Source organism: Zootoca vivipara, chromosome Z (genome assembly GCF_963506605.1).
Source record: "Zootoca vivipara chromosome Z, rZooViv1.1, whole genome shotgun sequence".
NCBI lineage: Eukaryota > Metazoa > Chordata > Lepidosauria > Squamata > Lacertidae > Zootoca > Zootoca vivipara.
The window spans coordinates 15,151,772-15,179,312 of NC_083294.1; the positions used below are offsets into that span (position 1 = coordinate 15,151,772).

Consider the following 27,541-nt stretch of genomic DNA (forward strand, 5'->3'; position numbering starts at 1 on the left):
TTGAATAATGGTTTAAATACAGTAACAGTAACAGTAGCACTGAAGTATTGAGGTTATCGTTAGAACTATAGAACTGTGGAATTGGAAAGGACCCCAGGGATCATCTAGTCCAACCCCCTGCGATGCATATAATATAATAATAAAATATTATACTGTATTGCTGCTGCTGTTGTTCAGTCGTGCCCGACTCTTCATGACCCCATGGACCAGAGCACGCCAGGTCAGACTCATGTTGGTAGCTTTGAGAACACTGTCCGTGTCCAACCATCTCGTCCTCTGTCGTCCCCTTCTCCTAGTGCCCTCCATCTTTCCCAACATCAGGGTCTTTTCCAGGGAGTCTTCTCATGAGGTCGCCAAAGTATTGGAGCCTCAGGATCTGTCCTTCCAGTGAGCACTCAGGGCTGATTTCCTCAAGAATGGATAGGTTTGATCTTCTTGCAGTCTATGGGACTCTCAAGAGTCTCCTCCAGCACCATAATTCAAAAGTATCCATTATTCGGGGATCAGCCTTCTTTATGGTCCAGCTCTCACTTACATACATTACTACTGGTGATGTATATTATATATAATATATAATAATAATAATAATAATATCGTGGACAGGAGCCCCTTCATCAAATGCAGAAAGCTTCTGACGCCATCATTAATATATGACAGAGGTGCACCCAACCAGCCCTGCTGGACACCTGCTTGCTCCCCAGCCCTCCATCTCTTTCAGGGCACACTAAGGCTGCCAGACTTCCAGGGTTGGCCTGCAATCTCCAGCTTTGCCTGGTGATGGGGGGGGCGGTCTTGAATCTCCAGGTGAGCCAGAGCACCTTTCAGTTTTTTGTTATTTTGTTTTGTAAAGTGTCCAGCGTGCAATCAGAGACGTACCTAGGCTTCCCTCCCCTGCACTCTTTGCAAGGAGCCGTTTCTGAATCTGGGAGTTTCTGACCAGAAACTCAGAAAATTGGCTTTTCCCTGCCTTTCGTGCTCTGCCAGTGACTTCCTCCATGGCCATGAAGTCTGCTCTGCTCCCCCTCCCCTCTTCCGGCTTTGAGTTGCCCCAAGTGACACCTAGCTTTCAGGGTGGAAATGACTCTCCACACTCCTGCGTTAGGAGGAGACTTTTGTTCCTCAGAGTTTCAGTCACGGAGGAGGGGACCAAATGGTGATCTCAACACGTTTTTAATGGTAGCCACTGATGCACTGAGTGAAGAAGTATTTTCTGTTGTCTGCTTTGAACCTTCCAGCATTCAGGCTCTGAATTGCTTTCATGATGAATTTCATCATTTTTATTGTGAGCTTGGTGCAACCCATTTGCTACAGTTTTGTGGTATGGACACTGGATAAGTGGTCATAGGCATAGCCAAAGGGGAGCATGGGGGCAGCTGCCCCCCAATCAATACAAATCTAAGCTTCTGTTCCCCCCTAACAATAGCCTCCCCACAAACAAAAACCCTGGCTACGCCCACGAGAGTGGTGGAGGCAATTCCAGTTCACTTACGAGCACACCTGCTCGATCTGCAAGTTCCCGTTTAATTTGTTCGTATACAGATACCTTAAGTAAAATGCGGCGAGGGAAAAGGCCTTTGTGAAACAGCATTAGGAAGGACGCCGTCTCGTTCGCATCCATTCATCCTGCATAGGTATTGTGTGCTGAGGCAGTGAACATAAGAACCTGGCGGATCAGGCCAATGGCCAGTCTAGACCAGCATCCTCTTCTTGCCACAGCCAACCAGATGCCTGTGGGAAACCTGCAAGAAGCACCCAAGAACAAAGGCACCTGCCCCTCCCATGGCTTGCAGCAGCTGGTCTTCAGGAACATTGCTGCCTATAACCGTGGAGGCAGAACACAACCATCATGTCTGGTACCCTTGATAGCCCTCTCCTCCATGGAGTTGTCTAATCCTCTCTTCTATCTATCCAAGTTGGTCACCACTGCCTCCTGTGAGAGGGAGTCCCACAGTTTGTGCTGCATGAATAAGTTCTTCCTTTGATCTGTCCTGAATGTTCAGCTTCAGTGGATGCCCACAAGTTGCAGTGTTAGGAGAGAGGGAGAGAAACTTTTCTCTTTCCACCACCTTTCTTCAGAGGGAAGTCCCAGAGGTGAGAGTGCAGAGTTCATGTGGTCTGGAGATTGCTTGTTCCTGGCTGCTGCAACTCTGGATGGAAGTGTAGCAACCAGCTCAACAGGGGCAGGTGGCACAGAGCGACCAAGAAGGTTCCACTGTATGAATCTGTTGCTGAATCTGGCCAAAGTTCTTCATATGAGCAGCTGGGCCCTGGGCAAGCAGTGGAGAACCCCAGGCATGTACCAAATGCAGTTGTCCAAGCCTCTTAACTCCCAGGCCTGTCCCCAGGTCACTCTCCTAAGTTGCACTTCCTTCTTGAGGCCTCTTGCTTGCTGAGATGGAGGGGTGGTTGTGGGTTTCCCAGAGGCATCTGGTTGGCCACTGTGGGGACAGGAGGCTGGACTAGATGGACCAAGGCCAACAGGGCTCTGCTTTTGTTCTTAGGTCAAATTAATGGACATGGTGCCAATCATTTAATACAGGTGAAACTCGGAAAATTAGAATATCGTCAAAAAGTGCATTTATTTCAGTAATGCAACTTATTATTTTTTTCTTTTTCTTTTAATTTTTACAAATGCTTTCTTTTGGAAATTCCACAGTTATAAAACAAATAGTTACAATAATACAAAAGTAAACAAAAAATAAACATCGCTATTACGTTTTCATTAATTACATTCCATTTATAATTGACCCGCCTAACGACAAATAATTACAATTACAACAAATAAAGGCTTGACATACCTTTGCATGTCATGCATCTATCTCATATATTGGTTTCACCTTTTAAGTTGCATTACTGAAATAAATGCACTTTTCGACGATATTCTAATTTTCCGAGTTTCACCTGTAGGTCCAATCTGAGTGGGATTTAGGCTACATACACCCCGTACATTTAAACCCGTACATTTAAAGCACCATGATACCACTTTAAACAGGGATGTCTTTCCTCACAGAATCAAAGAATCGTGGAGTTGGAAGGGACCCCAAGGACCATCTAGTCCAACCCCTGCAATGCAGGAATCTCTACTAAAGCATCCATTACAGATGGCCATCCAACCTTGGCTTTAAAACCTTGAAGGAAAGAGAGCCCACCACCTCCAGAGGAAGTCCATTCCACTGTCACAACAGCTCTTACTGGATAAGAAATGTAAACCATTTTGACTCTGCACTGCATGAAGGATGATGATTCTGTGATTCTTTTTATCTGTCCTGAACTTTCCAACATTCAGCTGCATTGGATATCCATGGGTTCTAGCATCCAGAGGGAGAAAAACATTTCTCTCTCTGCTTTCTCCATACCATGCATAATTTTAGAAACTTCTATCATGTTGCTTCTTACTTGACTTTTCCCTAAGCTAAAACACCCCTAAAACAAAGAGGGAAATTTTTATTATAGCCATCACACAGCTAGATGATTGGGTTTACATTCATTTGAAGCTTTTCATATTCTCCAGAAAATGCCAAACAGACACAGGATGTGGTCATTGCTTCATTTTTCTTTTTTTATATATATACAGAAATCATAAACATACACACAAACTCCAATCTGAACCGTTTGAAACAAAACAAGACCAAAAAAAGAGAAAGTTGTAGTGGTAGAAGGGATTAAGGAAGAAATTCATTATTTAAAGGAAGGGGATTGCTGCTGTGCAAAATGGCCCCCACAGCTGGTGCTACTCGAAAGCACTTTTGTTTGCTGGGGATCTTTTTAAAAAGACGGACACACACACAAATTCATAAAAGCTCGTTCCAACTGCTAAGCTGGTGAGAAAGTCCAACCTATGTACAATGAATGGGAGAGATGTTGAATGCAATGCTGGCAGGTGATGGAAAGCCAGGGGTGCCTCTATCTAGACGTGTCCATGTTCTTGTCCATAAAGTTATTGCCGTGTTCTATGACTTTCCTGGAAAGGAAACAGAGGTTCGTGATTTAGGAAATGGCAAGGAACGCAGCCTGAGATATTACTATTATAAAACCTTTCCTCCCACTCTTGTAACAACAGAACCTGTGGACATCCCCTGAAGGAAAGTGTTGGGAGTATCAAGACAGATAAAAGGGACTTATTCACACAGCACATAAACTGTGGAACTCGCTGCCACAAGAAGCAGTGATGGCCACCAACTTAGGATGGCTTTAAAAAGAGGATTGGAATGAAATGAAATTATATTCCTCTTTCAAATGATACCAATATTGGGAACGGGGAATAATGTTTTCAAACAATGGAAAAAAGATCTTATGAAATTTATTTGGAATCACAAACCTGCTAGGATAAAATATAAATTACTAATTGATGTTAAAGAAAGGGGGGGCCTGGTTTTGCCAGACCTCAAACTATACCATGATGCAGCAGGATTTGTGTGACTAAAAGAATGGATGATGTTAGAGAATAGTGAATTATTAGATCTGGAAGGTTTTGAAAATAAATTTGGATGGCACACCTATCTGGTAGACGGTAAGGTGAAAGCACACGAAGAATTCAACAATCATGTTATCAAACAATCTCTTTTAAAGATTTGGAACAAATACAGAAGATTGCTGGAACTCAAAACTCCCAGATGGGCATCACCCATAGAAATAATTACAGTTAAGAAAGTAAATTCAGAAAAAAATTGGGGGAGCTATAAAGATTTATTAGAGGAAAAGGAGGGGACAATGAAATTAAAAGAATATGATAAATTAAAATACCAATTAACTGGATGGATCCAATACCATCAAATCCATAGCAAATTTAATGAACATAAACAAAGATTAGGATTTCTGGAGGAATCTTCTTTATTGGAAAAAAAATTAATACAACCCAAAATTAATATCTAAAATGTATAACGTGCTGCTTGAATGGGAGACCAAGGATGAGATAGTGAAAGAGACGATGACAAAATGGGCTATTGACATGGGGAAAAATATACAAATGGACCAATGGGAACAATTATGGAAACAAACCTGGAAATTTGCAGCCTCGGAGGGAATTAGGGAGAATATGATTAAGATGTTTTATAGGAGGCATATAACCCCGGTGAAAATTCATAAAATGTATAAGACCAAGGATAATCTATGTTGGAAATGTCAGGGGGAAATGGGGACATATATGCATGCGTGGTGGTACTGTGGGAAATAAAGAGTTTTTGGAACCAAGTATTTGAAGAAATTAAAAAAATACTCAAATATAATATAAATAAAACCCCTGAATCCTTTCTATTGGGGATAATGGATAATACAATAAAAAAAACAGGATGCGACACTGTTCTTGTATGCCGTAACAGCTGCAAGAACCCTGATTGCATCCTATTGGAAAAAGAAAGAAATACCCAATATTTTGGAATGGCAGGAGAAGCTATTTAGCTATTTAGATTTGGATAACCTGACCAATTCAATTAGAGGGTATACTAATAAAAAATTTCATCAGAATAAGGAAAAGTTTGGAGAGTACATGAAGGGACAGTGCCCCACGGTAAAATCTTGGGTTTACTTCTAATACCTCGTATTGAGCCAATTTGAGTTAATTTAAACGGATAAAGCTGAACGATGGTGAATTTTCTTCTTTTTTCTGAGTTTAGATATTATTTGAGTCTAGATATTATTTGAGGATTATAGGATATATTTATATAATTATATAGAATTGAGGGGTAGCAGTATTAGAGAATAGTAATTAAAGAACCTGAGATGGAGATAAGTGGAAGTCTAACATGGGAGGAGGAGATATAGGGGAAAGATTAAAATTAAGATGTATGGTAAAAAAGGAATTAGGAATATAGCTGAAACGTATGCTGATCTTGTGATTTTGGGTAGGAATGAATAACTGAACGTATGTTTTTTTTGTTTGTTGATTGTTTGTATTTTCTTTCTTTATGTTTATGATTATTATGATTATTATCATCTACACTATATTATGATTATTATTATTTGTAGTTGAAGCTGTATGGTATTATTTTTTACATATGATTTTGTATATTATCATCTTTATTTGTTTGTTTTTTGTTTGTGAATGTATTTTAATTTAAATTAATAAAGTTAAATTTTAAAATTAAAAATAAATTAAAAAATAAAAAAAATAAAAAGAGGATTGGACACATTCATGGAGGAGGAGAAGGCGATCAATGGCTACTAGCCACAATAGCTATGCTCTGCCTCCACAGTGGGAGGCAATAATACCTCTGAAAACCAGTTGCTGGAAATGGCAGGAGGGGACAGTGCTTTTGTGCTCAGATGTTGCTTGTGGATTTCCCACTGCAGCATTTACAGGTGAAACTCGGAAAATTAGAATATCGTCGAAAAGTGCATTTAATTCAGTAATGCAACTTAAAAGGTGACACCAATATATGAGATAGATGCATGACATGCAAAGCAAGGTATGTCAAGCCTTTTATTTGTTGTAACTGTAATTATTTGTCGTTAGGTGGGTCAATTATAAATGGAATGTAATTAATGAAATGTACTAGCGATGTTTATTTTTTGTTTACTTTTGTATTATTGTAGCTATTTGTTTTATTACTGTGGAATTTCCAAAAGAAAGCATTTGTAAAAATAAAAATAAAAATAAAAAATAATAAGTTGCATTACTGAAATAAATGCACTTTTCGATGATATTCTAATTTTCCGAGTTTCACCTGGAGTTAGCTGCTGTGAGAACACGATGCTGGACCAGATGGGCCCAGGGCTCTTCTTACGCCATTACTATTAAATTTATTACCTGCTCTTCACCAGTGGGTCTGAGGACTGGTTGCAACAATTTAAAGTTCATAATTAAAAACAGATGACAGTCACAGGAATAGAGTGGGCCTCCAAAACACACATCTCAGGTGTCAAAGGCCAGGGTAAAGAGAGGCACCTTCAGCATCCGCTGCCGGAAGCTGTATAGTGGAAGTATCAGACACATCTCTGCAGGGAGGGAGCTCCACAACTTAGGGGGCTGGCACAGAGAAGGCCCTCTCCTAGGCCAGCCCCAAATATCTGAAGGAGGTAGAACTACCAAGAGGGCCCCCTCTGCTGATCTTAACACCTGGGAGGGTCTGTAGGGAAGGAGGTGGTCGTCAGTCACTACTGACACACTGCTCCGTGGCTGCATCTGCATTATAGCTTAAAGCAGTATCACACCAGCTTAAACAACCGTGCCTTCCCCCAAAGAATAATGGGAGCTAAGGCTTGTTCAGGGTGCCCAGAGTGGTTAGGAGATCCCTCTATCCCTTCAAGGAGCTACAGGTTCCAGGGTGGTTCAGTACCGGATCTCTCTTCCCAAGGATCTCTGTGAATTGTAGCTCTTCTGAAGGGAACAGAAGATCTCCTAAGAACTCCCAGCACCTTTAACAAGCTAGTAGCATAGTATTCTTCAGAGGCAGCAACTGTTTAAAAGTGGTATGATACCAATATAAATGTATAGTGCAGATGGGGCCTATTACTCCAGAGGAGAGGACTTACCTTCCCATTTCTTTCGTTTCTGGCCGGGCTGAAGCCATTTTGATCATGTTGCTCAGAAGAAGGAGGCCACCTTCTTTGATCAGTAGAGGGCAGTATTTGTCTGCTGTGAATGGGAAGGGGAAAAGATGGGTTTACTCCCAACTCCACTGAATTATAAAAGGAAAAGTGATCTTAAAAGAGGGGCTGTCTACACTTCCAGACGCTGGGTTTGACTTCATTGATGGCAGAGGGACCTCTACCCAGGAAGAGATATAAAAACAAGGTAGAAGGAAGAGAAATATCATCCTACTTGATGATCCTAAAAAATGTTAGGATACATCTATAGCAGTTTTCCTGTAAGTTCAAAGCATTATTTTTCATTGGAGGTTCCCTGTCCTCCCATTTTTATCACATTATTTTTAACTGAATGTTTGCAGGGGAAGGGAATTGAAGAGCAAGAAGTAAACAAGATTAAAATAAGAGATTAAATAAACAGAGATTAAAATAAGATGCCACATCAGAGTTGGGGAACCTGTGACCCTCCAGCTGTTTCCGGACCACAACTCCCATCTTCCCTTGAGATGATGGGAGTTGGGGGTCCAGCAACACCTGGGAGGTAAAAAATCCCTGCTGCCCCCGCTCTAAGATAAACCACCTCTCTTGAGATGGAATGCCTCTTCTAAATAGAATGCATTCTGGCCCTCCTTCCCTCCCATTCAGGAAGGAACACTGCTTCTTAGAGCAGGAATGGGAATTTACAGTCTCGCAATTCTTCATTCAGTCATTTTATTCATTTTAATAGTTCATATACCACTTAATATAACAAACTCTCTAGGTGGTCTGCACAATTTGCAATCACATACAAAAAGTCAGTATATAGCATCAAACACAGGAAGAGTCTAGGAAAACATGGGAACAGAAATACTGAAATTATGCCTATGGGGCTGCTAGCAATGCTTCAAAGAAAATACATCAGTGATGCATTCTCACACCCTAAACTGTGGCTAATTTTAACTACTGCTTGCTGAAACAACTCCCAGCAACGCCCCTAGCAATGGCAAGGGATGATGGGAGTGAAGCCTGGGGAGTAGTTCAGTCAATACAGTGCGAGACTCTTAATCTCAGGGTCATAGGTTGAAGCCCCACTTTCGACAAAAAGATTCCTGCATTGCAGGGGGTTGGACTAGATGACCCTCGTGGTACCAACTCTTAACAATTCTATGATTCTAACATCTGGTGCAGATATTTCCTTAGAGGCACATTCTTAACTACCTAGCCTAAACCTCAGCTGCTGCAGCAGAGGCTTCTCAGAAGAGACTTACGGTAGACAGACACAAGGTTGTAAAGGGCCCATGTAGCCCAGTGCTGGCTCACTGGAGAGATTCCTTGAGGGATGAGCCTGAGGATTGGCTCAAATGACCTGGAAAGATGACAAAGAAAGCAGGGTAAAAAAGTGATCAGGAGAAAGAATGAGAAACCCAACGTCTGCAGGTATTTTGTGGAGGTCAAACAACAACAATGACAATAATAACCATTTAAAAATGGTAAAGGAAAAGATTATAAAACTAATAAAAAATACAGGGTTTTCCAGGCCAATGGGGATAGGAGAAGGGAATCGCAGTTTAAGGATACAACCCAACCTGGCAAAAGCATTCAAGGGGGGGAGGAGCAGTACCCCTGAGGGTGGTGTCCAGGGGAGAGTCCTGAGGGCCAGAACTGAGAGGCCAGAGGGTCACATTTGGTCCATGGGCCTGAGATTCCCCAGCCCAGTCCCTGCCTACCTGTAGTTGATGTTCCTCCTGGAATTGACATCCCACCGCTGGATAGCTGCCCACATCCGGTTAACTACCTCCTCCCTGCGCGGCTCACTGATCATCCAGGCTTCCGGGCCGTCAAACATGATGTGGGAGAGGACTCCACAGGCATTGTAGGATACTTCAATGCCATCAGCTTCACTGTCCAAAAGGTTGCTGCCATGTATAAAATAGACGTATAAGCCGAACTGCATCAACCTGTAAAGCCCTGGGACCCTAAAAAGCCACCCTCTCCCAAAGGATTTTCTCCTCTGCGATCCACCAACATCTGAGTTGTCTGTGGTTGGGACATGGGAAAGGGCCTCACCTCGTTGGGTAGACCTAAACATTCCCAGCAAGGGAGGCCAATCACACACCTGATCTGATGGCTTTTCATTGCTATACCAGTTGGTGGGGAGAGTACCTTCACAGTGAGGGCCCTGCTTGTGAGCTACCAATTGGTGCATCTGTTTGACCACTGTGAGGACCAGGTACTGGACTAAATGACCAATAGTCTGATTCAGCAGGGCTCCTCTTGTGTTCTATGTATTCACTCATTGCTGGAGGCAGGATGCCTCTGAATGCTAGTGGCTGGGAATCAGAGGTGCTGTTGTTTCACTCGGGTTCTGCTTGTGGGTTTCCTGTTGGGACATCTAGCTGGCCACTGTGAGAACAGGGGGCTGGACTAAGTGACTTTGGTCCATTCCAGCAGCCATTCCCTGCATATATTCTCTTTTATCAGAGCAGAAGAGGATGGTGGTGCTTAGCCCTAAAAGGTGCACCCACCTGAATACACTGATGAACTGGGAGGTCATCAGTTGTGGGCGGAGCTCTTCCACCTCTGCCACGTTTCCCAGGAGGCCCAGCATGTTGCGATGCAGTTCTTGCTTGTCGGGAAATTCCTGCAAGGAAGGCAGGTGTGAGGAACAAAGATTATAACAGAAGAGGGAGAGGGATTAAAAACGACCATCATGCCAACCTCCCAGCCTACAGCAAGTCACCCTATGACCCCCCCTAGATGTTCCTGAACTACAGCTCCCATCATGCCTGCTGGCTGGGGCTGATGGGAGTTTGAGTCTAGTAGTATATGGAAGGCCACAGGCTCCCCACCCCGATCTAAGAAGAGGCGTTTCACTTTCTCATAAGGGGAAGCTTCAGCAGAGGCATTGTTGCATCTCTTAAGAAGGAAATGCCTCTTCTTAGATCAGCAGTGGGGAATCTGAAGCAGAAAGAAGCACTTCTGCATTGCTTGCAAGCTGCTTTTTAGATCAGGGATGAGAGACTTGTTGCCTTCCAGATATGATTAGACTCCAACTCCCACCATCCCTGGCTCTTGGCCATGCTTGTTGGAGGCTGGTGGGAGCTGGAGTCCAGGAACGTTTGGAGGGCCCCGCAGGTTGCCCACCTCTGCCCACAGATACTTCTCACTTGGGGCCAACGTGAGACACTTCACCACCCGAGGTAGAAAACGTTCTTGGCAACAGATATCCACGCACACACAGACACAGTGCACACGTCTGGTACTTTGCTTCAAAGCTTACCATTCACGGGAGTGCTCCAGTGATCCCACCCCCATATATTTACTGAATGCATGAGAGAAGGTTTCAGTTTGGGTGGGAGAGGTTTAGGCACATCACACCTTTGGGAAGCTCAAAAGCAGGACCTGAGCACAACAGCACTCATCCTACTCATGACTCCCAGCTACTGCCTTTGACAGTGGAGGTTGAATGTAAGGGTCCTGCAGGATCAGACCACAAGCCAATCTAGTCCAGTATTCTGTTCCCCCAGTGGGCAATCAGATGGAATACTACAAGCAGGTTGTTGAGTGCAACAGCACTCATCCCCCTGCCCCTGCTCTGATTCCCAGCAACTGGCATGCAGAGACAATGGAGGGAAATGAAAGATTGTAGGGTAATAATGCATGAAGGGGTTAATTAACGGATGAAGTAGGTTGTCCTGCCAGGCTCGGCCGATGTCACTTCCCCTCACCTCGGGAGAATATGGGCAACCAAGCCTTTTGTTGTACTCATGCCCCAATGGGAAGCCTATAAACATGACCTGAGCACACCAGCAACTCCCCCACACTTGGGATTCCCAGTGACAGGCATTCAAATGTGATTATTCTGTTTCTGTAGTTCATATAACTAATAGCGCTTGAAATTCTGCATACCTTCAAGCACTCCAATAAGAGTTTCATGCCACTGTAGTTGAGGAACATTTCACAATTGTTTGGGGTCTCATCTGTGATGTTCCACAAGGCGCTCCAGGAGAACTCCATCACCTGATCACACTGCCGGAGTAATGGAAAAGGAAAAAAAGCTTCAATCTATTGGGGTCTCTAAGGGGCTTCTGCCTCTGGTTTCTGTTTGGCTGGAAATCCTTCTTTCTGTCCTCACCACCAATAGGAGTGTGGTGGGCAGGGACAACGGACAGCATGGTTTTGGAGGCAGCACTTTGGAATAATGGAAAAAGTGAGGCATCCCCCTCAAAAGCAGCAGCAGCAGCAGCGTGTGTGTGTGTGTGATCAGCACCACCAGGGTTCAAATCCCGATGCTGCCCCCTGAAGGTCACTGGGTAGTCTTGGGACAGTCCCCACCCCCCTTATCCTACTTTGCAGGGGCGCTGTGATGGTGAAAGCTGGAGAGAAGTCAAAACATTTTCTTGGAAGAAGGGGGCAGGAATGAAAATGTAATATGTTTTAAAGATGTGTTCTTTGGGGAAGAAGGTAAAATCTGGAGCTACCTGGGAGATCCTCAGGGTGATCTGTAAGTCACATGAACATAGAAAGGTGCCTTCTTCTGATTCAGACCATTAAGGTCCATCAGTATTAGTACGGTCTACATCAGGGGTGGCCAACTCCCAATAGACTGCGATCTACTCACAGAGTTAAAAGCTGGCAGTGATCTACCCCCTTTTGGGGGGTTCAGGTCAAAGTTAGTGAGCTTTTTCCAGGGAGGGGGGAAAGCCATGCTTTTTGGGGTGCAGGGCAAAAATGTTGGGCTTTTTCTAGGGGAGCCAAACTTGTTGAGCTTCTTTGGGGGGAGCCAGTGATCTACCACAGATGTCCAGTGATCTACCGGTAGATCACGATCTACCTGTTGGACGTGCCTGGTCTACCCTAACTAGCAACTGTTCTCCATGGTTTTAGACTGGGGTATTTACCTCACTTTACTGGCCTTTTGTAGATTGATTAAAACTATTTGATTTGATCTGTTCCTGGCTCTGGCGCCCTTGTGGGGTTTGCGGGGGAAGGGGGAGGGGGACAGGACAGAAAACCAGATCTGAGTCATACCGTTTTATCCACCAGCTTCTTCTGAATCAGTTTCAGCATGGTCTGTTGGTGGGAAAAAGAAGCTATGTAAATGTTTAGGATAATTGAGGCCAAGGGGTGGTCACTGGATAAAGCAGGCACGGGGGCCAAATGCTGTCCATCAGTTTCTTCTCTCCCCCAACCCAATGTGGCCCCCAGAACCTGGCCAAGGCTGTATCTCCCTCACCAGGCCATGTCTCTGTTGACCCTGCCCATCATTCACTTGGCATGCCCTCTTTTATCCCCTGGCCCCACCCACTTCCAGCCTCTGGTCCTGACCACTTTTGGCTTCCCTGGCATGCCAGCCCCCAAAGGTTGCCTATAAGGGAATCTAGATGGGTTAAGTGGGAAAAGAATCTAGAAAGGGCCCTGGAAAGAAATTTCGCCTCAGCATCCGTTAGCATTGAGCAGACGCATTGAGCAGACGTTCATGAAAACCTACCATGACAAACCCCATCTTGCCCACAGCCTCCTTGTGGTCGTTGTCCACCTGGCACACCAGGGCATTGCAAAGGTGCACCGCGATGCGCTGGATCGACTCGTCCTGCCGCGTTTGGTTTAGGATATTCAGGAGCAGCTCATTGACCCGCCGGTACTGGAACTCCACCTCCTCAGGGATGCTGAAGTTGCACAGAGTCAGGCAGCAGTTGCGCTGCACCTGGGGGAGGGAAGAAGGGAGGACGTGGTGGTGGCCAGGCAGCCAGAAAGGGCTGTCCTGCTTTAGGTGAACTTTGGGCAACTCCGTCTCCCCAATTCCCAGAAGGAAGCTGCCTTTAACCAAGTCAGACTGTTACCCCACTGAGCTCAGCACTGTCTATACTGACTGGCAGTGGCTCTCCAGGTTTCAGGCAGAGAACATTCCCACATTCCTACATGGTGATTCTGATTGAACATGGGACCTTCTGTTTGCAGTGCAGATGCTCTGCCTACCAAACCATGGTACTTTCCATGTCTTACGAGGCACCCTATGGGAAACCGCACTTCAATGCGTTCCTATGGGAGCTGCTTTGCAAAACGAATTTTTCGCTAGACAAAGCGACTCGCGGGACGAATTAAATTTGTCTAGCGAGGCACCACTGTATTCTGACATGGTGGTAGGCAGTTTTGTTAAGCGCAGAACTCTGAATTGTTCGGAAGACTGGGCATGGGGATTTTAAGTCAGCAGAAATGCAAGTTAATTTGTTGCCCATTTTGATCCTGGTGCGTTTTTCACAAGGAAGTTGAGAACTTTTGCTCTCAGCTTTGCCTCGGCATCCATCAGGCTCCGCCTCTGAGCAACCAGAAGCAGCCAATCAGATGCTTCCCCTTGCTAGACTCCACCCCAACAGGCTCTACCCCTGATGCAAGACACACTACCCCCCTCCCTGACTCTACCCCTTGACTCTCGGGGACCCCAGCAGACCTGGCCACCCAGGACCCACAATTATGTCAGTGAAATTATAAATTTGGCAGTGACCACTTACAGTGACTTCCTGGTAAGACTCCATGCCACTCAACACCACCTGGACAACCTGGCGCCGCAACTTTATGTTCTGCTCCGAGCGGTATTCTGCATGGGTGAGGTAGAACAGAGTGGCGCTTCCTGTCACCTGGATATTCTTATCGTATTTGTGGCACTTCAGAGCTGTTATAACTAGCTGTGGAAACGGAGCAGGAAAATGCCATTGTAATTCAATTTTTTATTGAATAAAATCAATTTTTTATTGATTTTATTTTTAGCTTTTTTGCAAACCACTTTTAGAGGGTATTTTTTTAAAAAACAAACAAACAAGCAGGGTATACATTTTATGAAATAAATACAATTCTAGAAGTCTATGATTCTCCTCCATGAGAATGTAAGAGCCCCGGCGGATCAGAGAAAAAGTTATCTTTTATGCAACGCCCTGGGGTCCTAAAAAATAAGGATTTTTATATTTCATTTAAAAACTCATATAAAACAGCTGTAACAACAGATGAAAAACAAAACTGTAACATAAGCATGTAGAATAAGCATAACTGAACTTGGTTTAAGATAACCAAGTATATGTAAAGAATATTATCAAGTCTAGTTCCAGATTTACCCAGCTTGTGACTAGAGCTGTCTTGAAAACTATGGTTCCGTTGTCTATGTTGTCAATGAATGCCAGAATCTCAAATTCTGCACAATTTTCTCCATTATAGCTCTGTTCCAGAATAAGTGGTCCAGTGTTCAACTTGGGGCTGTTTTCCACTGAGGTGTAATTACTCTTTGTATAAGCTTTGAAGATTACCTGCTGCTGCTGCCAGTGGGGATCTCAGAAAACAGCAACAGAAATTGCCGCCATTCGGCTGTTCATCCCATATTCAGAATGGAGACCAATCCAGTGAATATAATAAGTATCCGCTGTTGCTGCTGCTTTCAGTCGGAGGACTGAACCCAGGACCATCTGCATGCAAAGCAGATGATCTACCTTTCCTTCTAAATAAAGTAAGGTTCTAGTCCTCCTGGGTCTGAATAGAGGGCTGAATTAAATAAGAACATTGGAAGCTGTCTTATACCAATCAACTTCAGTGCTGTCTTCACTGACCAGCAGCAGCTCTACAGGATTTTTACAGGGAGATTTATTTCCAAAGCCTACCCGGTGCTGCTGCTGGGGATTTAACTTTGGACCTTCTGTGTGCAAGGCGGATGCTCTATCACTGAGGTATTGCCCTTCTCTTAAAACATAGGAAGCTGCCTTATACGAGATCACACCATTAGTCCCAGTGTGCTGAATGACAGCAGCTCTCCAGGCTCTTGGAGAGAGCATTCCCACCCCCACCCTCACCACTACTTGGATATTCCACTGGGGATTGAACCTGGGGCCTTCTGCATCAAAGCAGATGCTGTACTACCGAGCTATGGCCCTTTCCCAAAAAAGAGAATAAAAGAATCACAGAATTGCAATTGCAATTGCAACGCAGGAATCTCAAATAAAGCATCCATGACAGACGGCCACCCAAACTCTGCGTAAAAACCTCCAAGGAAGGGGAGTTCCCACACTTTCTGAAGGAGTCCATTCCACTATTAAACAGCTCTCACTGTCAGAAAGTTGCTCCTTTTGTTTAGTTGGAATCTCCTTTCTTGTAACTTGAATCCATTGCTTTGGATCCTACCCTCCAGAGCAGGAGAAAACCAGCTTGCTCCATATTCCATTTAACACCCTTTAGCTATCTGAAGATGGCTATTGTATCTCCTCTTAGTCTCCTAGTCCCCATGGTTCAGAATAAAAGACTACAACTCGCTCACCTTGAGGGCTCTCAGGTGTTGGTTGCAGTGCTCAGTACGAGTGATGTCAAAAAGGTGGTTGATGGCTCGTGACGTGATCTCAGGACGATGCTCGGTATATGCCTCAATGGCGTTGAGCACTCGCTCTTCACTCTTGACCCCAGTAACCTGGCATGGAGAATGGGAACAGTTCAGAGGTGGTACAGGAGGTGTGAAGTGTGGGGCAGTGGGTAGAGCATTGACTTTTGGGATGGGGAAGACTTGGCTTCAAATCCCCAACCAGCCGCACATGTTATATATTTTGGATCCCAAAGGAGTCCAGAGCTGCAAACAACAAGCAATAAAGCAGCTTTAACATCTTTAAAATATCTTTTAAAAACAACTTCAGTGCAGATACAGACTGACAAAAAGATCTCAACTTAAAAGTGCTGGTTGAAATAGGAAGGTCTTCAGCGGGCACTGAAAAGGCAATAAAAAATGCACCTGTCTAACATTTTAATGGGACAGAATTCCATAGTGCAGGTGCTGCTATACTGAAAGCCCAATTCATAAATTGTGGCTAATGGATCTCCTGAGAAGACAGTATCTGCAGGAGGCCCTCACCTGCAGAGCGCAGTGTTCAAATGAGTATATAAAGGGTGAGAAGCTTTCAGGTATTTTCTACTTAAGATCACTGAAATCGCTGCTGGGAGCAATTAGATTGTGGGGTCAGTAATTTGTTTATGTTACCAAATTATGGATGGCGCTACGTGAATAATATAATGATCTCCCAGTGTAGCCTATGTGTGAGTGTGGGTGTGAAATCTGATTGAGAGCTATGTTTTCTGCACACATCGGCACAAATCAGATCCATTTCAGAATCCATGAAGATCTTATTCCTCAAGCAGACCTTATATGCATCTATAAGTTGTGTTATTCCGCCAAACGATTAAAATATTTTTTTTTCTCAGCTAAAAAGATGCCTCAGTAGCAGATACAGTTATTATGAATACTTTTTGCCATCTATTCTTGCTTTACCTTGTAGGCTGGGATGTGTGAGAGATGGCAAAGGGCGGTCTCAAAGAGGCCCAGAAACTGGAGAGGCTGCTTCAGGTTCCTGAAAGGGGTGATGCTGCTCATTTCAGGGCTGATGCTGGGGGGAACATAGGAAAGACATGAAAACCTCACCCAAGAGAAGCAGGCCGCTCAGCTCCCTCGAGAACCTTTTAACTGGGAGAGGCTCAGGGTTGAGCCTGGGACCTTTAGCACTCAAAAAAAGGAACATGTGGGTTGAGTTGTGGCTCATTCCAGTCTTCTGTGCACATCAACCAGAGTCAGACCAAGTGTCCCTTTAGCTGTCTTCAGCAGGGATGGGCACCCTGTTACCCTCCAAACATGGTAGGAATCCAACTCCCATAAACCCTGGAGCATTGCCCATGCTGGCTGGGGCTGATGGGAGTTGGAGTACAGTAATATGTGAACACCCACTGGTTCCCCACTTCTGAGGTTCCCTCATGAGGAATGCGTCTTCTAAACAGTGGCATTCCTCCATTTCTTGCACGCAGTATGGAATGCTCCTTCTTAAATCAGGGATGGCAAACCTGTGGCCTTCCAACCATTGCTGGACTACAAGTCCCATCATCCCTGACCTACTGGCCAAACTAGCTGCTGGAGGCTGTTGGGAGTCCAGTAAGATCTGGGAGGTTCCCAGGTTCCCCTACCCCTGTTTGAAGCCACCAAGATGGCTCCCGTCTGACTCACCTTGTCTGGCCCACTTTCTCGTCCTCACTAGAAGAGGAGCAACTCTCCAACATGATGTGGCCGGAGATGTCCAGAGAGGTGAGGTTGACCAGGTTCTCCACAAAGAGGTTCAGGACCCGCTGGGTCAATTTGAATTTGTAATAACTGGAGAGGCGGTCCCTGGAGATGTCCAAGTGCCTGGGAACAAGGAAGAACAGAAGCATGACGGCAAGATAGAAGTAATAATAATATAATAATTTATTATTTATACCCCGCCCATCTAGCCGGGTTTCCCCAGCCACTCTGGGCGGCTTACAACAGAAACATTAAAATACATGTAAAACTATGCATGGCAAGGAGAAAGAGGCTAGAAAGGAGTCGTTCTCCCTCTCCCTTGAACTTGGGGGGGATCTAATGAAACTGAATACTGGAAGGCATGATGATGAATGTTGAAGGTTCAGGGCGATGCATGGTTCAGCTATGGAACTCTCTCCCACAGGAGGAAATGATGCCCAGTAACTTGGCTAGCTTTCAAAGAGGGTTAGACTAATTCATGGAGGGAGACAAGGCTATCAATGGCTACCAGCCACAGTGGTTATCCTCCGCTCCCATGGCTGGGAAGCAGAAATGCTTCTGAATACCAGTTGCTGGGAATCACAAGTGGGAGCAGTTGCTGTTGTGCTCAGGTCCTGCTTGTGCACTTCCCAGAGACATGCAGTTGGATGCTGAACTAGACGGACCAGGGGCTTGATCCAGCAGGACTCTTCTTATGTTCTTGTGATAATAATATTTATTAATAGGGGCTGTGGCTCCTGCTCACCAATCCCTCTACCTCTTTGCCATTCACCCACACCTGACCAACATCCCCCCCCCCGCAACGCCTACCCCCTCCATTAAACAGTTTGCATGAGCTGGCCTGCTATCCCTCACACTGCATTTGCAATGGCTGCTTCTTGGCAGCTACGCATATTGCAGAGTGTGCCCAACCCCTTCCATTGCCACATATATTGGGAAATGATATTTAGTTAATTAGTCAGTTCACAACATAAAAATACAATATAAAAACACAAACTACGTAATAAAAATAAGAACAAAAACAAACCAATACCCCCCCCCCTCCCATAACACATTTGAAAGGGTATCAGATGTTAATCAGCCAAAGGCCTGGTTGAAGAGGAAGGTTTTCACCTGGCACCTAAATATATCTATTTTAGCTCATTCCTTCTGCAGTTCTGCTACAGTTATTTTTATAAGGTTCTTACTGTGAGTAAATATTGGGTTTTTATGGGTTTTATAGGGTAATAGTCAAATAAGTGCTGTTGGTTTCAATGGCTCTATTCTAGGGATGACCTTAAGCTCTGGTTTACAACAAGGAAAGCATTTAAGCACATGCTGCCTGGGGGCTCTTTGCAGTCCAAAGCACCTGGAGGACAGCAGGGTGGAGGAGCCCGGGCTAAATGCCTGCAAAAACAGTCACATCATTGGGGTAGAAATTCAATCAATTAGAAAGACATTATCTTGCGGCGGTGAGTTCCACTAGTTGGCTCTATCCTGTATGGAGAATCTAACTATCAGGTCAACCCAGCCTTTGTGAACTCAGTGCTCTCCAGACTCCATGCAGGCTGGGGGTTGGTGGCAGTTGTGATAAAAAAAAACATGCAATTTGGGGACTGATGGGGGTGCTATACCAGCCAGGCTAATAAAGGCGGGGCAAAGTGGTTGCAAAACCAAGTGGGTCAACAGCACCACCAGCTGACCTGAGCTTGCGCAGTTGGGCGATGGCCTGAACATGCTCCTCGCAGAGGTCCATGTTGTAAAGCACCAGGGAAGCCAAGCTATCCTTCCATTGGGTGAGGAAAAGGATATCATTGAGCTGGATCCCAGAGAGGTCCAGTGCAGTCAGTGAAGCCAGAGGTCGGAGCAGGCTCTCCACATTCACCCCTTTGGTCATCTGGCCCAAGTTGAGGAACCGCAGGCGGCTGAAACCCTCAAATGTGAAGTCCTTGACCAAGACCTGGCGGGTTGGGTTTAAGTCGTCCTCGCAGCCCCCTGGATTCTCCTCCTCATAGAAAATGTTGGTGCAGCCGAAGAGGCTGAGGGAGACAAGGGTGGGGCTGAAGCTGCCCAGGGTTTGGAGGCTCTTGGCTGTCAGTTTCTCGCAGTTTGTCAGGAATAATTCGACCAGGTCCTACGGGACATAAAGGTAGAGTGAAAAGTTAGAAAAGTTTGCCTGACTTGGTTTCAGGCAGTTTCTCATGTCCCTATGAAATATTAGGTTTGTGAACGATCCTGTGCCCTGGAGAGTGGTGCCTTTTGTGGAAGACACCAAACAGAGGGAAGGTCTGTTGCTCAGTCATAAAACAACTATTTTGCATGCAGAAGGTCCTAGGTTCAATCCACCACTGCATCTCTAGGTAGGGCTGGGAAAAGACTTCTAGTCCTATTTAATTCAGCTCTTTATTCAGAATCATGAGGACTAGAATCTAATTTTATTTTTTAGGGAAAGGACCTACAGCTCAGCAGCAGAGCATCTGCTTTGCATGCAGGATGTCCTAGGTCCAATCCCCCATGGCTTCTCCAGGTGGGGCTGGGAGAGACCCCTACCTGAACCAGCAATATTCACGGCCAGTGAGTGTAGACAATGCTGAGTTTGAGGGACCAATGGTTCAATGCTACAAATTGGCTTTTTTTTGTTCCTACCTGTTTTCGGATGGCTTCCAGGTCTTGATCTTGCACAATGTCCTCCCGCAAATGGATTCTTGCCAGCCTGGTACTCCGTGGATTTGAGAAGAGTGTGAAGAAGTTCTCATTGTGCTCAAAGATAGTGTCGGCGTTTACCAGCTCCACATACCTACGTTTAGAGACAGAGATCAAGGTGGGGAAAGGTTTTGAACATTCTTCATTAATCAAACATCAGCAGACAGAGGGTCTTGGGTTTAGCCACCAGAAATAAGGATCAAAATCCTTACTCAGCCTGTAAGGTCCCTTCATGGCTCCTTCCTGGACTAATAGAATTTTTCTACCTAGACCAGGCATCCCCAAACTTTGGCCCTCCAGATGTTTTGGACTACAATTCCCATCTTCCCTGACCACTGGTCCTGTTAGCTAGGGATCATGGGAGTTGTAGGCCAAAACATCTGGAGGGCCGCAGTTTGGGGATGCCTGACCTAGACTACCTCACAGGTTAAGTCATGAAGATTAAATACAAAAAAGGATACATTGCTACTCATCCTTAAGCCTTATACATTAGGGCACTTAAGAAATTTAAATACAATGGTCACATCCAGACCATACATTTAAGGCACATAGCTTCAACCAATAATCATGGGAATTGTAATTTGTTAAAGGTGTGGGAAATTGTAGCTTTGTGGGCGTTAAACTCAAAGAGCTATATTCCCACTACGTTTAACAAACTACAGTTCCCAGGATTCTTTGAGGGAAGTAATGTGCAGCACAGCTGTGACTAAAGTCTGTTTTCTGAAGCATGTGCCACTGTGCTCAAGACTTTACCATGAACCTCAGTAATGAGCAGCACTACTAAGAAATTCAGCAGCAAAGCATATGGTTTGCATGCACAAGAATCCAGGTTCAACCTCCAGCATCTCAAGTGAAAAAGACTCCTGCCTGAAACTCCAGAGAGCCATTGCCAGTCATATAATGCAGAGCTGGATGGAGCAAGGGTCTGACTCTGTGTAAGGCAGGTTCTTATAGAAGCGTCACTCTGCCGAGGACTGAAGTCACCAGGCAGGGATATCGAAGATAGGTGCTCCCAAATACAATAAATAAAGAAACTTACTCATTGACAAGTCTGTCACAAATCTCACTCGGCAAGAAGATGTCTGGGTGGAGGCGGAGTGTCTCGTTGTCCAGCAAGTAGCAAAGAGTCCCCTCCAAGTTGTAAAGACAATAATCTGTGCAGAGGGTCATCAGAGGGTCTGGGCTGTCGGATGCCATCTTGTGGCAGTGGACAGGGGAGGACCAGGGGAATGAGGGAGAAGGGGCAAATGTGGGGCAAAAAAGTGCTTCTTCGTCCCCACCTGGAGTTCCTGTTCCTTTGTTTTAGGGATACTCCCCACTGGACTTTGCGGGAATGCTGCAGGCCGATGACGGCGGGGTGGAGAGAAGAAGATAAATCAGAGAGTGGAGTGGGATATTTTCCACCAGAAAGCACAGAAGCCCTTGCAATATTTTCCCACCCTCAAGCCAAAGAAAGATTCAGTTTCAGTGGCCTGAAGGCAGACCAAACAGGGATGGGTGTGTGGTGGTCTTGGATACCAAAACTCAACCTTTGCTAAAGGTCTAATGAAACGGGGGGCAAAGGGGACTTTATGGGGTATTTTAAGGGACACAAAGGAGGGGTAGACAACATGGTGCGCTCCAGATGACCTTAACTACAACTCCCCTACTCCTCGACTTTGGCTAACGGGAACTGTAGTCCAGCAAAGTCTGGAATGCAGCAGGTTGGGGAAGGAGCCTCCAGTCCATTCAAGCAATGTGAAAATTACACACACACAACTTTATTTTATTACATTGTTATTCCACTGCTCCCCAAGGAACATAGGCTATCATACATTGTTCCCCCTCAACTCAATTTTAATCTCACAACCTGAGAGGTAGTTTGATGAAGAGCAGGAAGGAGACAGTGTATCCTGCTTTACAGAGAAGAGGCCTCTATTGGAAGGCTCCTATTTTAAAGAGCTGCCTGAAGTCCAATTTTGGCTTAAAGGGGAAGAATCCCAGGAAGCAGAGGAGCATCAGCAGCAAACAGCTGGGCAGTAGAGTAAGCAAGCAGGCTGCTCACGTGGTGAGCTGTACCTTTCTTTCTATTCAAATTATAGTCATTATTTCTAAATTTGCATATACATGTATAGATCAGCTTATGCACATTTTATGCAAATGTGTCCCCACATCTGTCTTTTTCAATAATGTGTGACTACCTTAGTAGCCGAGAGAGAGAGAGAGAGAGAGAGAGAGAGAGAGAGAGAGAGAGAGAGAAAGAAAGAGTGCATTAAAAAGCAGTGTTAATAAAAGGAAAAAGGAAAAATATGCACAACATTACAAACTCAGCAAACTAAAACCAATACAACCATTTCCAAAACAAATGGGCTCCCTTTCACGAAAAGCCTTTTTAAACAAAACCATTTTCAGCCAGAACCAGTAACCTCACCAAAATGCTGGAGAGGCTAAACCTCTACAGGCACATACCTCCACATGTGGTATTGCCCCAAAATCCAACCCTTCTTGTCCTACAAAAAAATATGCAAAATAACTAAACAGAAGCCACCCCAGAACTGGTCCTATTGAATATTTTCCAAGACAATAGCACACACATTATAAAGAGCTTATAACCCACCTACTCTCAGCAGCAAGAAGCATCGTAGCCAGACACTGGAGAGACCTGTCACGAGTGAACATGGACCACTGGTACCAAATTGTATGGAAAACAGCCTTCCTAGAAAAGCTAACCAACAGACTGAAACTGACAAAGGGACAAATAAAAGAGGACAAACAAATCTCTGCAGTCAACTGAAGGTAACCAAACATGCCCTGGGCTCCCCCCCCCCAAAAAAAACTTTCTCACTGCCAATGAAAACTAATACAGTAAATGAAAAGAAAGAGAACCTACCCAAGTGACGCTGACACAAAAATCTCTCTCTCACACACACACTAAGTAAAAGAATGCAAGTTTACTACCACCCCTCCCCTCAATCTCTCTCCCCACCTCTCTTCTCTCCCAACCTTATATTGTATACAACATTAATGGCTCACATGAAATGTAACTTATCCATAGAAAATACTTTGCAACCTGAAAATAGAGACAATGCAGTACTTTTGTAACCCAAGAAAATCTTTAATAAAAACTTTTTAAAAAAACAGACCATTTTCACCCAGCACCTAAATATCAAGACATTAAGCACTTTTCTAATTTCAGGTGGGAACTCATTCCAGATGGCTGGAGCTGTAACATTAAAAGCTTAGCCTTTACTGCATACATAGCACACCTCTGGGGCATGCAGTACTCTCAGCAATGTCCCGCCTGAGCAACATAGTTGACCAGCAAGGATATGGGGGTGAGGCAATTTCTTTTAGGTAATCTAATCCCAAACTGCAAGAAGCAAAACACTGAACTGCACCCCATAGCACACTGGATTCTCTTCCAAGATATAAAAAAATGGCAGATGGCATGCACTAAATACTAATTTTAAAAAGAAGTAACCTTCCTAAAAATGCACTGCTTAATTAACTGTGTGTGCATTTTTAGTTAAGGAAAAATGTTTTTAACTGAGTGGTGGCTATTATCCATAATAACTATGTTTGACCTCCACTGTTAGAGGAAATATACCACTTGCTGGCAATTGCAGGTGAGCAGAGAGCTCTTGTGCTCAGGTCCTGATTGTGAGCTTCTCATTGGAGCATCTGATTGACCACTGTAAGAACAGGATGCTGGACCAGGTGAATCAGTGGCCTGATCCAGCACTTCTCTTCTTATGGCCTTGTAACTGATTAAAGGTTGCAGCTCTACTACTTGCCCAAAGATTTGAAGTCTAGTGCTACTCCCGCTTCTCAAGAAAGGCTGTGCCAACCTCAAGTAAACTCTGCACCTGAGTAAATCCCTTTTATAGCCTTCTGACAATCTAGCACTCTTTTATAAACTGCATAACCTTCCTAGCCAGGGCGACAGAATTGCATGATCATAAGTCATCGCTGCAGCCAATGCTGCAGTTGCAGTCAAGAAGGGAGGTGAGGTGAAAGAAGACAGCAACACAGACCAACATCCAGTGTGGACTAAACTAGACCATTAGATTCCAGCAGAGCCTACAGTTTTGAAGAGGAAAGTGCTTTAACCTTCCTGCTGATGTTCCCATGGATCTCCACAAACAAAAATCTTGGAACAAATCAAAGGCAACCTGCCTCTTCACCTTCCCTTTGCATGAAAGTCTGCAGTTATTTCAGAATATGATACTTAGTGCATGTGTGCTAGAAATCAATTTTCCACTCAAATCTATGTGTGTTCTTTCCAAATGATGTAGATATCAGATACCAGAGGAAGAGGATGAGACTGACCCTGCAACATCAGATTTAAACCTGATGCACTAGTATTCTTCAAGCCTTTATCCCACATAACTTGAGATCGGCATGTACCATTGTAATTGATTTAAATGGGATGCTACATCAGTTTCATACACAAGCATTGTTGAACACTCTGTTTAACAACACGTAGAGCTGCCAACTTTACAAGCATCCTCTGTAACTGACGTTCATCAGCTATTCATCTGCAGCAAATTAGCAGGTGGCATAAGGTTTATCTCCAGGCTGTGAAGAGCCTCATGGTGCTAATTTCTGCAGATCAAGCGTACACAGAGGGTAGTAATTAGAATGTCAGGTTTGAGTCCCCACACACTGCCATGAAGTTCACTGGGTGACTTGGGGTCTATCACAAATCTCTTAGCCCAACCAACCTCACGGGATTGTTGTGAGGAGAAAAGGAGAACTCTGTGTAGAAAAGGCAGGAATAGAAATACAATAAGAAATACATTTCAAAAACAGCAATTTAAGTCCCAAAGAGTTGCTCTGGGCAAAGGTAACTGTTTGATCCTCCACTAACATCTACGGTACTTTTTTTTGGTCTTCCTCAATTCACAGTGGGCTTTTGGGGCATTGGGACTTTTTATAACCATTCAGCAGCCATTAGGCACTCCACACCATCCTCTGTGTTTTCGTTCTCCACCCTCAACAATCCTGCCATTCTGCATACACATAGTGCCTTCCAATACAACTTTTTAAAACTAAAACAGTATTTTCTGCAACTGATCAGTAAGTATATTTATCTGCAGGAGGGAGTATTGGGGAAATGGATTAACCAGGAGAGTCCTTTCTATGCATTATATTTTGAGGCATCTCAGCTGACACAGAGCCCACAGCACCAGATTATAGTGGGTAGACACCACATCTTCCTATGGGGCAAGTGGATTCCTGAGGCTTCCTTTCGTTTTAAGGAGTATTTATTTATTCATCTTATATACTGCTGTTACATGCTACCTGTAATTTAGGAGCAGCATTACTATATCCTGCACCAGAGGTGGAAAGCCCTTTGGTTTCCAGATGCATCTGGATTTCGAATCCCATCATCCCTGATCATTGGCCATGCCATTTGGGGTTGATAGGATCTGGAGGGCTGTAGGTCCCTACTACTGCCCTATGACCACTCACTCACCCCAAGAGGATCCTGAAGTAAAGCTGTCTGAAAGGTGCTGTGCGCCACTTTCCCTGTGAGTCTCCCCCATTCCTAGCAAAGGAACCTGCACAGATATCTGCCTTGGCACATATGCCAAAGGCAAAGCACAGGTGGATTTTTGACAATACGTCAATTGTCAACCCATCCTCTCAACAAGTGGGCCTCAAGGCTGAGATTTTCTAGTGATGAAATTTCAAGGTTGTGGTGAGATATGGATTACTGGCTTTCTGAAGAATGTGCACATATTGGTACCCTTGCCATGGGCAGATCCCAAATGGATCAGCTGTCACCCCTCCTCTCAACAGGTGGGTCTCAAGGGGCGGGCTTGATATCCTTTCAGTGGCGGGATTTCGAGGTTTCGCCAACCCACCCATTGGGCCCACCGACTCCGCCTTTGCAGCGAGTGGCTCCTAGGCAATTGGGGTGGGGTGGGGTGGGGGTGTGCTGCCCATAATCTCCACCCCCGCCACGTTGCAGCAGGGTGGATCCCAGCCTCCGCCCCTCCCAGCAATGCACGAATTGCTCCCAGGGTATCACTTCACCTTCCCCATCAGTCACACGCGCACTCACCTGGCTCCCCGGCTCCCTGGACGAGTGTCCGGGTTGGAGTTGGTTCCGTTTCCGGTAGGGATAAGAGAGAAGGGGCGGGGGGGGGGCGGGATAGAGATCAAGAGAAAGAAAGGCTGCGGAGGGAGTCCCTAGTTCCCACCCGGGTCCCCTCTCTTTCTCTCCCAATTCTCTCTCTCTCGATCGCTCTCTCCACCCCGCCGCAAGCAGCAGCAGCACCAGCCGCGGTCAACAAATCTCAGCGTCACTTCCGGCAGCCGGTCTTCTCTCCTTTCCTAGAGAATCCGAATGACGTGTCTTTCTCCCCTCCCCTCCCAGAAAATAAGGCTACGAGCGGAGGGTTCCGACCCGCCCATTTCACCTCGCAGACTTGGATCGTACATCCACGCTATAAACCTCTGAAGCTCTTGGCTTCCACCATCTCACCCAGCAAAGAATCCTGGGAACTGTAGTTTGTCCAGGTTGCTGAGGGCCTGTAGCTTTGCGAGGGTGGCGCTACAGGTCCCATGATACTTGATGGGAGTGTTTGCTCTAAATGTGCAGTTAAGTGTATTGGGTGGATGTGACCTCTAATGGAGATTTCCCCTTTATCACAGCGACCTAGCCGTTGGCCATGCTACCGGTAGCTAAGGCTGATGGGAGCAACAGCTGGAGGACCAAATGTTCCCCACACCAGTTCCAAAGGGAGCCCCCATACCAACTTGTCACGAAGCTTCAGCTGCAGTTTATTTACCTGAATCCAGCCTCTGACCAATTCCATATAGCAATATTTAGGAATCTGGCTTACCAATAAAAACTTAAATTTATATAAGACAACCATTAGAAAGTTTGGAATGAGATTAAGAAAGATTTGGAAATTTGGAATAGAATGAATCTCTCCTTGATGGGAAGGATAGCAGCAATAAAAATGAATGCACTACCAAAGATGTTATTTTTATTCCAGTCAATACCAATAATAAGCAATCTTGTCTGCTTCAGAAACTGGCAAAAAGATACTTCTATGTTTGTCTGGAATGGGAAAAAGCCTAGAATAAAATATAAAATACTTATAGATACAAAAGATAGAGGAGGCTTTTCCCTTCCAGGCTTGAAATTATACTAAATCACATGGATTCGGGATTGGATTAAATTAGAAAGAGATGAAATACTGGACTTAGAAGGACATGATAATAGTTTTGGTTGGCATTCATATTTATGGTACGGGAAAGATAAAAAAACATAAAGGTTTTCATAATCATATA

General features: G+C 44.8%; 1 protein-coding gene across 2 annotated transcripts; it reads right to left on the reverse strand.

Moving 5' to 3' along the window:
• Nucleotides 1-1,534: 1,534 nt before the first annotated feature.
• On the reverse strand, nucleotides 1,535-26,587 carry ZER1 (zyg-11 related cell cycle regulator). 2 transcript variants are annotated; one of them, XM_035113204.2, is made up of 16 exons: nucleotides 26,304-26,587; nucleotides 21,294-21,590; nucleotides 20,198-20,348; nucleotides 19,255-19,685; nucleotides 17,519-17,695; nucleotides 16,796-16,910; nucleotides 15,800-15,946; nucleotides 14,016-14,189; nucleotides 12,995-13,210; nucleotides 12,535-12,576; nucleotides 11,413-11,532; nucleotides 10,029-10,144; nucleotides 9,231-9,419; nucleotides 8,772-8,869; nucleotides 7,471-7,573; nucleotides 1,535-3,961 (listed from the first exon to the last, which is right to left on the reverse strand). In XM_035113204.2, the coding sequence occupies exons 2-16, from the start codon at nucleotides 21,449-21,451 to the stop codon at nucleotides 3,904-3,906; spliced, it is 2,295 nt and encodes a 764-aa protein (XP_034969095.1). In that variant the 5' UTR covers nucleotides 21,452-21,590; nucleotides 26,304-26,587; the 3' UTR covers nucleotides 1,535-3,903. The 2 variants fall into 2 exon arrangements, with proteins under 2 accessions (XP_034969095.1, XP_034969096.1); XM_035113205.2 differs by having other exon boundaries at nucleotides 21,294-26,587.
• Between the last annotated feature and the right edge of the window lie 954 nt (nucleotides 26,588-27,541).

What these genes read in the sequence shown, in the direction of transcription:
- ZER1 (XM_035113204.2), bottom strand. Translation starts at nt 21,451, where the DNA reads ATGGCATCCGACAGCCCAGACCCTCTGATGACCCTCTGCACAGATTAT. An exon ending in GCAAGATGGGGTTTGTCATG is followed by an intron (nt 12,577 to 12,994) that starts GTAGGTTTTCAT and finishes TCCCACCAACAG; the next exon opens with ACCATGCTGAAACTGATTCA. An exon ending in CAACCTTGTGTCTGTCTACC is followed by an intron (nt 7,574 to 8,771) that starts GTAAGTCTCTTC and finishes TCCCATTCACAG; the next exon opens with CAGACAAATACTGCCCTCTA.